This window comes from Notamacropus eugenii, chromosome 1 (assembly GCF_028372415.1).
Source record: "Notamacropus eugenii isolate mMacEug1 chromosome 1, mMacEug1.pri_v2, whole genome shotgun sequence".
Classification (NCBI taxonomy): Eukaryota; Metazoa; Chordata; class Mammalia; order Diprotodontia; family Macropodidae; genus Notamacropus; species Notamacropus eugenii.
Window position 1 is genome coordinate 1,643,758 of NC_092872.1, and position 12,956 is coordinate 1,656,713.

At 40.5% G+C, this 12,956-nt stretch overlaps 1 protein-coding gene across 1 annotated transcript in view; it reads right to left on the reverse strand.

The window, feature by feature from the left end:
• Positions 1 to 12,289, reverse strand: part of ITIH1 (inter-alpha-trypsin inhibitor heavy chain 1) — a 34,390-nt gene extending 22,101 nt beyond the window's left edge. Inside the window, exons 1-10 of the mRNA XM_072649944.1 lie at positions 12,173 to 12,289; positions 11,652 to 11,672; positions 11,114 to 11,280; positions 10,179 to 10,283; positions 9,685 to 9,847; positions 7,147 to 7,257; positions 2,263 to 2,388; positions 2,065 to 2,181; positions 481 to 649; positions 219 to 344 (exon numbers count right to left, since the gene is read on the reverse strand). Of these exons, the coding sequence (XP_072506045.1) occupies positions 219 to 344; positions 481 to 649; positions 2,065 to 2,181; positions 2,263 to 2,388; positions 7,147 to 7,257; positions 9,685 to 9,847; positions 10,179 to 10,283; positions 11,114 to 11,280; positions 11,652 to 11,672; positions 12,173 to 12,262 (1,195 nt within the window). The 5' untranslated portion in view covers positions 12,263 to 12,289. The remainder of the gene's footprint in view (positions 1 to 218; positions 345 to 480; positions 650 to 2,064; positions 2,182 to 2,262; positions 2,389 to 7,146; positions 7,258 to 9,684; positions 9,848 to 10,178; positions 10,284 to 11,113; positions 11,281 to 11,651; positions 11,673 to 12,172) is intronic.
• Positions 12,290 to 12,956: the final 667 nt, after the last annotated feature.

Sequence of the window (12,956 nt, forward strand, 5' to 3'; positions counted from 1 at the left end):
AAAATATTTGTAGAGTGCTTTGTAAACCTCAAAATGCCATATAAATGCTAGCTGTTACCATCCTTGTTATCAGTAAGTCTCTATGGTACAGATCAGGGCTCACTCATCTGTGTCCCAACCCAACAGCCAGGTTTTAGCCTTGTGCTCAGTAGCTGCTCAGTATTTAAGTGAGCTTCACAAATTGCCTTGCCTGATTGATGAGGCCTTCGGGGACTTACCCACAGTAGGTTCACCATCTGTTAACATGATGACGATGGGAGCGTTATTTCTGAGCCTGGGGTCAACTTCATGAGCTTTATTCAGGATATTAATTCCCTCTAGCAAGCCACCATTCAGATTTGTTGCTGCATTGGAGGTAAACAGGGATAGTTTGGAAAAGGGGCCAAGTTGGTTGTTTTGTTTCAAGGAGAAAAGAATGAAAATAACTGAGTATCATAAGGTACAGGGAGCAAAGCAGGACAAAGCCCCACTGGCATTTACCGCCTGTAACACCGAAGTTTTCCACAAAGACTCTGGCTTCCTGCAAATTGGCACTCGTGGCCTGGACGAGGGAATTTTTCCATGCTTTTACGTGGCCCCCGAAAAGGATGAAATTGAAGTAATCGTCTGGCTTAATGTCATCCAGGATCTTAAAGAGAGCCTTCTTTGTCTAGAAGAAAGAACCCAGCTTATTAGAAGACAAGATTTAACACTGGAGAAGACAGGAAAGGCTGTTGAAGATATATTTGTGAATGGAGTGCCCAAAGTGACTTTGGGGAAGCACCACTGAGCAACAGCATCTCCCTTCAGTCACAGACAATGGAAGTCATGCCCATCAACCCCAGCAAGAGGACAGGTGATCAGGGAGGCTAGGATGGACTAGGTCACTGAATGATGAAGAATGTGATGAAAGACAGGCTGGATGGAGTAGAGTGAGCTAAGAAGCTCCCAAATGAGCAAAAGGCTACTGTGTAGAGTAAGGGGGATAGTGAGAAAAATCATAAAAAGTCTTATGTAGAAGAATGCTCAGTATGAGTGGGAGCCCTGAGGCAGGGAAGGGCTTAAGTAGAAGACATACATTGATCTCTGTTTTCCCATACATAGATGAAAATGTCACAGAGTGGCACTATAGTATGGGGGAGACTGGCCTTAGAATCAGGAAGACCTGGGTTCAGCTCCTGCCTTTAAAACTAGCTGTGTTCTCAGTGCAATTCCAATACCACACAGTTGCATCCGTAGAGGAGAATTCCATCCTGTCAGTTCCCAATCTGTCCAGACTCTCCCCAAAGGATCATTTTTACCCTAACCCTCCCACCTGAAAGTTGTCTCTCTATCTGATGCAATAATAATTATAGCTGGCATTTATTGAACACAACAAGGCTGGCAAAGTACTGTACGATATTATTGCATTTGTTCTACCCAATGATCCTGAGGGGCTGCTGCCACGATTTTACTCATTTTACAGATGAAGAAACTGAGAGAGGTTAACTAATGAAGGGTCACATGGCTAAATTAAGTGTCCGAAGCAGGATGTGAACTCAGGAATTTCTAATTCCTCATCCAACATTCTCTCCACTGTGCCACCTATGATCTTAGCCGTCTACCTCAATGAACTCAGCATTGTGCATCCCCCATATGGAGTTCTCATATTCTAACTTCTATATAGTTTGTCTGTATGTTTATCTGATTTGTCCCTAGTCAATAACAAACTCTGGGAAGGCAGGTACCATGTCTTATTTGTCTTTCTGTCATCTTATACCTGCTTAGTATAGGTCAAATACTAGAAGTGCTATCTCTGCTACTATGGCATCCGTGTGAGGTAGGTGGGGCAGAGGCACAGAGGTGTAGAAAACGTTCCCTAAGTCATACATCTGGTTAGTGGATGAAAACTGTCTCCTGCTCCATGTTTTTTCTGGTGGACCACTCTGTTTCTGAATAGGGATGCAATTCCATCTCTCCAACCTTGCCTTTCAAGAAAAACCCAGAGTAGATGGATAAGAAATGGGTCTGGTTATTTAAAATTTCTGGTGTGTGGGTCAGAGTTAATTGATGGAACTTTTCAGTTCTGCAAAGCTTGTTGCTCACCTGCTTTATTTTCTTACCAGCCATAGAGCCACTGGTGTCTATCACAAAAACTACATTCTTGACCATGTTCTTCAGATTTTTGGGTGCAAAGAACTGTGCGAAGTATTTATTGACCACCTGAATCAAGAGGGAGATAAGTTAAGGAATCCATTTCACACACCCATCTGTTGTTAGCTCACATCCCAAAGAGGAACCTACCTGTAGGTCACATACTGTGTCTCTTTTCACATCATATGTTATTGTAAAATCTCCATCCAGCAAGGATTTAGTGCAAGTGGGGCAGGTCTGTTGTTGATCAATTGTAGGATTGAAATACACACGACCCTGAAATCATTCAATTCAAAAATGCTGATTGTTATCAGCTCGAATTTTTGCTATGCCCCTAACGGAAACAAGAGATTACCCCCTTCTTTTAAGGGATGCCCATATATCTAATCGTGATGAAAGGTTCCTCTCTGCATGGGAGGAATAAAAGGTGAAGAATAGGTTAAGGAAATATAGGTTATAATATAATATAAATAATAGGTTATGAAAAGGTTAAGGAACATAATTTTAAAAGTAGGAAATTGGGATCTTGGTGCTAAATATTATCAAGCAATAATTATTAAAACTATTTGGTGGTGGACTGTTGGGGGTGTAAGCTCAGTTCCATGTGGACAGTCTCGGGCGGGTAAAGGTGAGAACTTCTAAACCTTAGAGTTCTCATGAGGCCCCCCAGGGAACAGCAGGGAATTGAGGTGTGAGACCGGGATATCTTGTGCATTTCCGCCTCTTCCCGTGGGAAACGTGATGGGAGAGAGCATCCCCGCCCTTGAGATTGGCCCAGATCTGGGCACACCTATTGTTATCTAACAGGCACGGTATTGAGGTGCAAACGATGCGGCAGGAGAGCTTAAGTAGGGTCAGGAAAGCCCGAAGGCGCTCTTAGCGCTGAGGGACCCTTACAGGACAGAAGGCCCCTCTCCCCTCTCTCCCCACTTCCACTTCCACTTCCATTCTCTTACTGTAAGATCTTTGCCTCCTGGGGAGATTCCTCTCTCCTCAGGAAGAAATCCCCCTGCACATGTAACCAAGACCCTGAATAAAGCCTAACCCTTGTTCGACTCCAGAAAGTCTCTTCTGTCATACGTTTATCCGGTTTGGCCAGCCGAAGACCTGCGATAGGTAAGGTAAGACTCGGGTAGCCCTCAGGCCTCTAGGCCTGGCAGTGGACAAAACAAGTTACAAATTATGCCAGTGGAATGGACTGAATAATTGTAAAATAAATGCACACAATAATGATCTGTTCAACAAACCCAAGAAAATACAAATTACTAGGGAAGGGACTCACTATTCAATGATAACCAATGAGAAAATTGAAAAGTAGGTTGGTGAAAAAAAATTAGATCAGCATCTTACATATCATATAATAAACTGCAAGTAGATAAGTTATCTAAGTATAAAAAGCCACATCTTTTTAAATTAGAGTATAATAGGTTTTATCTTTCACAGTTAAGCAAAGGGCCAAGACAGAGGAGACTCTCTCAATTATACAAAATTTAAATGTTTTTGAACAAATTAAACCAATACATCTAGACGCAGAAGAAAATATATGGGATTAAGAATATTTTATATTGATTAGAAGAGAGGAAAAAAGAGTATTTTGCATTAAACATCTCTGATAAAAACCCGACAACAAAGGTCTACAGGGAATTGACACAATTGTAAGAGCCCTTTCCCAGTACACAAGTGGGCAAGGAATGTACAAGTCATTTTCAAAAGAAGAAATTCAAACTGTCAATAACTGCCTGACACAAGCTAACAAAGACTTTAAAACTCAAAGGGGAAACATGCCTGTCACTTCACTTCCTGTGGAATCATAAATTGGTTCAACCATTCTGGAAAACAATTTGAAATTATACAAGAAAAGTTACTAAATTGTTCATGTCTTGTCCCAGAGGTCAACAAGATTACTGACAATAAGAAGAAAACACCCTATATACAAAAATATGCGTAGCAACCTTATTTGGGATAATAATAATAAATAAATAAAAACCTAGTAACTCCACGTGTGAAAACCAATTGTGCAATGAATGTGCAAATTTTGGTACGTTAATGGAATGGAATATTACTACCCCATAAAAAATAATGAATATAAAAAATCAGAGAAACAAGTAAAGACTTGTCTGCAATGATTGAAAATAAAGAAAGCGCTGTGATTGCAATAATTTTAACTAAGGAAACGTAAAACAAACCAAAAAAACCCACCACTAGCCAAATGCCACAGTCAACGTTAGTACCCTACTGTAAAGGTAAGGGACATAATCTCTTCTTTCTGTTAACAATCAATAATGTGGTTTTATTCAGATAATATATTTTATGGAGGTATTTATTTGAATATTTGTTGAAAAGTGTTTGTGTCAGACTATATAACCAAATTGTAAAATGAATAAAAAACACACTATAGCAAACTAAAACTGAGGAAATGTTCAGTCTTTCACAACCACAGAGAGAGAATTTATTCTTAACAAGTTATGACTTACAGGGAATTATGCAAGGGGTATACATGAATACATAAAAGAGCTGTGATTTTCGCAGCACAGGAAACTCCTGGCATAGGAACTAATCACTAACATAGATTTCAATTCCTCCATGAGTTTGCAGATAAGTCCTAGACCTAGATAGTTACTTGTGGCTCTGAGAGTCTCAATGACTTGCCTAGGCTCATATAAATAGTAGCAGAGGTAGGATTTCAATCCAGATTCTCCCAACTCCAAGTTCAACATACTAACCATTGTGTCGTACTGAGTCCCATAGGAGTGATGATAATAACTTGTGTCATTTCAATGATAGTAGAGGAAGTTGTAAGAGATAAAACAGATGAATTTGACTTTATAAAAATAAACACTTTCTCTACAGCACAAAGCACTGCATCCCAAATAAGAAGGGAAGAAAGTAGCAAGTGGAGGAAAGGTAGTCTCTGCAGGAAGCATTACTGGTAAAAGTCTGGCATCCTCCTAGACACCTCAGCGCACCACTTCAGTGTCCTCTCCTTGCTCCCTCCTTCACATTTCCAATCTATTGCCAAATCTTGCTTCTACCTTTACGCCATCTCCCATAGGTGTCTCCTTTTCTCCACTCACACAGCTCCCACCCTGCTACAGGCTCTCATGGCTTCAAACCTGGGTTATTGAAAGAGCCTGGAGATTGATTTCCCCTATGGCAAATCTTTCCCACTCCAGTACATCTACGCTCAGTGGCCAAAGTGATCCTCAAGCGCAGGTCTAATCTTGTTACCACTCCTACTCCCTCACCCTCGATTCAGTAATGCTAATGATTCCCTAAGAGACTACAAGGTCAAATATAAAGTCTTATTTGTCTTTTTAAAGCCCTTCACAATCTGGTTCTTTCCTAGTTTTCTTATACTTGACTCCCACAATCCAGTGATACTGGCCTTCTTGCCGTTTCTTGCACAGAACACTCCATCTCTCAATTTCTTGCATTTTGCTAGCTGTTACCCATACCTGGAATGTTCTACTGGCTTCTCTGACTACCCTTAAGCCTCAGTGTACATCCCCCTTTGCAAGAGTCTTTTTCCCATCCTCCTTCCCATGCCTTACCATTTGTGGCTTCCTGCTGAGATTGTATCTCATTTATACTATGTATATCTTGAATGTGCGTAATTGTTTGCGTGGTGTCCCTTCCATTAGAGCGCGAACTGCTTGAGGGATGGGATTGTTGTTTTTTCCTTTTTACTTTCTTTGTATCCCCTTTTGCTTAGCATAGTGCCTAGCACATAGTAAGCTCTTAATACAGGTATATTGATTGAATGTTCCAAAATGGATGAGGAACTGATAAAAATATATAATAGTATGAGCCAAACTCCATTATATATATGTATATAATAAGACTATTAATGGATAGTTCTTGAAGGAAAATCCCCCCACAAATTATCAACAGCTACATAAAAAGATCTCAAGTCTCTAATAATCAAAGAAATTCAAGGCAAAACAAATCTGAGATGATCCAAAACTCAACAAATTGTCAAAAATAATAAAAGCCAAAAAAATTCAGTGCTGGCATTCCCATAGTAAAACAAGTATGCTATTACTGTATTGGTGGAGGGGTGAATTGGTCCAACTTTTGGGGGCAAAATATGGAATTATACAATGAGTTACAGAAATGAGCATATCACTGTTGGTGGAGTTATGAACTGAGCCAATCATTCTAGACAGCAATTTGTAACTATGCCTTAAAGGGCTATCAAACCCTCCAGCAACACCACTGCTAGATCTATAATCCAAAGAGATTTTTTAAAAAGAAAAAGGATCTTTATGTACCAAAAAATATTTATAGCAGCTCTTTTTGTGATGGCAAAGAATTGGTAATCGATAGGATGGCTATCCATTGGGGAACAGTTGAACAAGTTGTGGTATATGAATGCAATAGAATACTACTGTGCTAAAAGTAATGATGAGCAAATGGATTTCAGAAAAGCCTGTGAAGACTTCTATGAACTGATGCAAAGTGAAATGAGCAGAACCAGGAGAACATACACAATAGCAGCAGTATTGTACAATGATCAACTATGAATGACTTCGCTGTTCTCAACAATACAATCTAAGACAGTTCCAAAGGACTTACGATGAAAAATGCTATCTACCTCCAGAGAAAGAACTGATAGAATCTGAATGTAGATTAAAGCACACTTTTTAAAGATTTTTTTTTTTGGACTTTTTTTTTTTGGCTTTTTGGTTTGTTTTCTTTTGCAACATAGTTAATATGGAAATATGTTTTGCATGACTGCACATATATAATGTATATCAAATTGCTTGCCTTCTCAAGGAAGGGGAGGGAAAAGAGGGAGAGAATCTGAGACTCAAAATTTTCTAAAAGAATGCCAAAAATTGTTATAACATGTAATTGAGAAAAATAAAATATAAAAATTCAAAAATGAGCATATCTTTCGGTTCAGTATTTCTATTTCTAAGATTATACCTTAAGGAAGTTATTGGCAGGATTAAAAAAAAAAAGATGTAACATTCATAGAGAAGTGGCCAGGGATGAAAATATAAGCCTGCATTTTTAAATCACTCAACATACCTTTTTTCCAGAGAAGGATTTTTCAATTACTTGAGTCATGTCTCCAGAGATGAAAGATGCTTGAGCATTCAACATACTGATCTCTTGTGGTTCAAAGATGTCTGCTTCAATCTTCAAAATTAAAAAAAAAATTATAGTATGACTTCCCACCCCACCTACCTCTGTCCCAAATATAACAGTACCCAGGAAAAGATAGAAGTACAATCTGAAACAAGTTAAGTGAATGGCAGAGGTATCAGTTCTCTTTTCCCTAACATACTCAAAAAACAATTCATTCAGTAACATAAACAAAGGTGGTAGAAAGTCCACTGGATTGGCAAGTGGGGGACCTGTGTTATAGGCTCATCTTTGCCACTAATTCTCCCTACGACCTTGGACAAGTCACTGATCTTCTCTAAGCCTCTCTACTCTGTACAATGAATATATTGACTCAGGAGATCCCTAACATTCCTTTGAGCTGCAATGTTCTATAATTCTAAGATTCTGGGATAGACTCACCCTGAACCTAATCACATCTTTCAAAGTCAACTTCAGTATAATCATTAAAAAGCAATCGCTGAAGACCTGAAGAGGGCATGACTCCCAACTCTTGGTTCTCATTATCATGGTCAGAGACAGCCTTACAAAGGATAACTCCTATTGTTGGTACATGAATAACAAGGCCATCCCATGGAGCATGCTCAAAATTGCCCTTCCTGGTTCTGCTTGACCATCTCCATGTTTTGCAAACTGCTTCCAGTCATGTGTGACTCAGTACTGAAGGACTTGTGCTTTGAGGTGATGAAGAGTTCCCTTACTGGCTGGTAAATAGAAAGAACTGGTAATATATAAGAAAGGATGACCCCAGCTTCAAATCTTTCTTCCTTTCCAACTGTTCCAACTGTCATAACTGTCTCAAGCTGCTTTACGTGAAGAGTAGGAAAGGGGGAGTTTGCTCTGTCCTCCATCCTGGTCATCATAAGATCCTGAGGTTATGCCTACTGAAGAAAGCCCAAGCCTGGGTTTGGGGCCACCTCTTTTGTGTTTTTTCTTTATTGGTCTCATCTTGGGTGGACAATGGATGTGCCCAGGTTTAAATGCAACTTTATGCAACCCAGAGGTCAGGAAGTACTGGATCCAGTCAGATGGCTGGAGACAGGAGGAAGAGTTTCTCACAACTGCTTCAGGGCTCTTGGAGAAGATGGCCTCCACCAAGAGAACTGGTCCAAGTCTGGCTCATTCGACCAGAAGATATAGATCAGGAGTTGTTTGCACAGTGCAGAGCTGAGGTGAAATTTCAAATGCCTAAGCAGAAGTCCTGCAAGCAGTTTTATGTTCTAATGTGGTTTAAGTATCATTTTCCTAAGAAAGTATGTCAGTTATAAGTTAAATTACTGAATCCTTTTTAAAGTTGTTCTGCCAATGCATGCTGGGAGTCTTTTGTGTCCATTAGTCTTCCTTTTGTGTGTAGGAAATATATGGCTGATTTATATGATAAATTGAGAACCTTCCTATTCCCCCTTTGAGGAAAACTAGATAAGAGCCAACACCTAAGATATAAATTGACCTTAAGCTGAGGAGAGTGAGAAAGGGAGTCTAACATCTGTCATTAGAGATTAGTCTCCCCCAGGATTGAAACCAGTCCAGACCACATGGATTTAGGGCAAAGGGGACCCTTAAGAAGGAGTAGGTGCATTGCTCCAGTCACATAGGCCCAGAAGCAGGTTAATTTTTAGTGTTAGATGTGAAACTTTCCTTAGGTGTTTAACTGTTTTCATCTTTCTCTCCTTGTCATGGTATAATTGTGCTGAACATCAAAAGGAACTGGTTCTCTGGTACTAAACTCCACCCTACTCTGAGGATCCTTTGAGCCACAAAATAACTAGGTTGAGACCTTGCTTGCTTTTTCACCACACCAAGGATCATGGAGCCCATTATCAAAAAGCCAGGCCCAAAGTCCAATGTCCAAGATTCAGTCCCCATTGCTCATCCTCCAGAGGAAAAGTTCCTAGGAGTCCCTTTTGAGCAATTAATAGGATCTCAGACAGGGATCAGAGCCCCACCCCATCCCTACTCACTTCATTTTGCAGATAAGGAAACTGTTACCTAGGGAGGTTAAATGACTTTGCCCAAAAGCATAAAACTGGTTAGCAAGTAACAAGGCCTAGATTCAGACTCAAGTCCTTTTACTCCAAACTCAATCAACAGACTTTCCTTTTAACTACAATGACTCAGAGATAGCCTTTTTAAGTATACCTGTCTTTACATGAAGGACCTCCATTGATATCAGGGTTGGAAAGGTCCTCAGGGAATATCTATTCCAATCTATTCATTTTACAAATATGAAAACTGGGGCTTAGAGAAGAGAAGGGACCTGCCCAAAGCTGCAGAATGAGGAGGTGACAAAGTCTAGAATCCTGTTCTCTGCTTCCTTAACCCTATTAGGGATCCTTCTTTCAAACTGCCCTGTAAGAGGTACAACCAGAAACAGGCCAGGGGTCCAGAGAGCATTTCTAGTCCATTTTCCACATACTGAGAATCAGTCCCAGAGAGATTTACCTCAAACTGTTTAACCAGCTGCTTTGGTTTAATTTTAATGACAATTTCATATTTTCCCAAGTGTCGCTTCAATAGCTCCTCATAAGTCAACTCAAAGCTGACTTTGCTGCCAGCCCTGATATTGACTGCAATGTTGAATTTTTCCATTTTCCTCCCAGAGGCCCTAGGGAAAAAAAAGAAGAAAAATAATCTCTGTATTTTTTATGGCTCTGAAAGAACTACCCTTAAATACACATTGCTGGAATCCAGCATGACCAGGGCAAAGTTTTCTTCTAGTCAGACTTTGATGCTGCCAGTCCTTACAGATTCCTTTTCTTAGCAGGAACTACATGAGTGATGCGAATGTCAATGCTCAGGGTTCTGCGGGAGCTAGCTCCCTGATCTCCCTGCCATACACATGCATTTCTGCAGGCCAGCTCTGCCCCAGTATATCCCCCCAACCATACAGGAGTACACACACACACACCATACATGAAGTCAGGGCAGGAGCTTACCTCACCAGACCCGCAGTCTCTCCTCGAGCAACAGCTTTACGGTATTGCTTCCATGCAATTGCCTTGTCTTTGATATTTCCTGGATATGGGACTCCATCCACTGTACTGTTAAGAAGGAAAAGACACACCAGTAAAATGCATGTCCCTAGATGGATGCCTGCAGATAACTTCCCAGAAGAACCCTCCCCATCCTGATCAGAATACATGCAGCCTCCCCTGATCTGGAGAATGGTAGAGTTTCTCACAGTAGACTTTAAGCAAAAAGTCCACAAACCAGGCAAATGTCTGAAGGGTAAGAATATGGGATCAAATCCTCCCTCACTTCCATGTCTGAATTTTCATGACCCTATGGACCAAAGGATACTAGAGTGGTTTGCCATTTCCTTCTCCAGCAGATTAAGGCAAACAGAGGTTAAGTGACTTGCTCAGCTAGTAAGTGTCTAAGGTCAGATTTAAATTCAAGTCTTCCTTCAGTTTACTTTCTACAGTGAAATTAAAAGAGTTTTCACATGTCTTTTAGTAACCAGCAAGCACTGTGATAATGTGAAGGCCAAGGCCAAAGCAAAACCAGGAAAGCTGGCCCCTTTTTCCCTCTTCCTCAAATACTAGTTCTATAAGGAATGATTTGTTGTTAGAGGAACTCAAGAGCAAAGACCTATCCTTGTAGAGCCTGTGACGAGTTTCATTATCACTTTGGGGAAGACCTTGTACAAGGTTCCCTGATTCTTCCCCTAAAGCGAGTATTATCTAGAGAAAAGAAAACTTTCAGAAAAAAAAGATGGAGCAAATCAAATGATTATCTTTGGCTTCAGAAACTACTAGGTATATGAATCCCCTGAGATTCTCATGACCTAGGGATGGTCCCTCGTTAGAGAGATGCCAAGTGGATTCGAACATTCGGATTCAGAGAACAAGTTGGGGAACGCATTACCCACAGGAGGAAATTGCTAATGTAGGCTGTCTTGGGGATCTCAACATCGAAGACAACTTCCTGGGCAGTGCTGCCATGGTTGATGGCTTGGCTGGTGATCACATAATTAGCGAATCGGGAGGTGACTCTGCAGTTCACTTTCATGCTCTCAATTTCTATTCCATTGACGATCTATAGATGAAAGATGATTAAGCTTTGGTATTGAGGTCTTGGAGCAGTGGCCAAAACTCCTTTCTCAGCTTGATTTTTATCTAGTTCCAAAGGGGCTAGCTTTGCTCTGATGAAAAGACATCAAATCTTTGAAATCACTGAGTGTCTCAGACTTTTAAAGCTTATCATCAATAAAGGGGGAGCCTAGATCAGAAGGGCCAACCAATTGCCAACCAATTATTTAGCACCCAGGAAGGAGTCCCAAACTCTCATCTGCATGAGAGGAGTGGCTGGATTAAACATTTCAGAATTTGCATGCTATTAGCAAAGCCTAGGGGAAAAAACCCACAATAACCCACCACCATTCTCCCCAGAATGAGAAGTTTACTTACTGTGCCCTGAGTCTGTCTCTTCTGCAAAATAAAAACAAGTTCAAGGACTAGGAAAGAAAGCTAATTATAAAATGTGACAATAGAACCTCTTGGTCACTGTTTGTCCCTTTATATCTGCTCCTTGGAATCTATCTAGAAAATTCATATTTGTTCAAAGTAGGGGTAAAAAAGACAATTTCCTGAGTAATTGTGATGGACTGTGTTGGGGGAGTGGGGAGAATTTCAGGGAAAAGAAGCCATTGTGGTCAGCGTGTTTAACACCTTGTAATGAGAGTGTCCTTTCATCCCTCCCCACAACTAATTTTTTTTACTTTCCCTAAAGGATTCAACACGAGCTTCTGGACTATTTCAGATTGGCCCTCTGCTCATATCCCCAACCCTAGCAGAATAAGGCTAAACATCAGGGAGACCCATTGTTTTGGGCACTATGGATTTGTACCCTTTTTATTGCCAAGTGCAACCCATCCTCTACGCTCGGCATAATGGGAGGAGCGGCTAATTCATACAATATGGTTACATACCCCAACACTCCTGGACTGGCCTATTGAGCCTGATGCTATGAGACCAGGGAGGGCTAACAGGCAAAGGAACCACAGCATCTGATGCTCCATATTGTAAGGCAGCCTCAGTTTGAGGGACGCACATTGATGTACTCTTCCCAAGCTGCCGATCAATACAGTGATGTGGAAACATAGATTAAACATTAGACACACAAAGGCAAATATTTCAAACTTTAAAAAAAATCAGAATTCAACAGCTGCATTTTTTTTTTCCTTCTGGAGAGGTTGCCCAAACTCTGACTTATATTGACCCCCAGTAAAATTAGAACATATGCCTTCTATAAAACTGCCATTAATGACAAGGTTGTTATTGAGACCATCTCTGGAGATTCCATAAGACCCGGTTCATTCTCATATAGGTAGCGAGTTCTCAATAAGTGGTGATGGCTTAAATTAAAAAAAAAACTTTTAAAATTCTTTTTAAATTTGCTAGACGTCAGTTTTTTGACACGGAGGCTATGCCTATCTTAATTCCACCACCAAGTCAAATATTTCTACAAATCTTCCTCACTCCTGATTGTCATTTGTAGTGAATTTACTTTCACATACATTTATTACGGTGGCCTCTCAAGTGTGATGTGCTGTCCATAGGGCTAGGTGAAATGTAAAATCAGTTTGGAGCTAGAAGGGAGTAGAGGGAGGGAATAAGGACTTTTTAAGTACCTACTATGCTAAGTGTTTTATCAATAGATCTCATTTGATCCAGCGGATCCCTCTGGTTCTCTTTAAAGAGTCCATAGGCCTT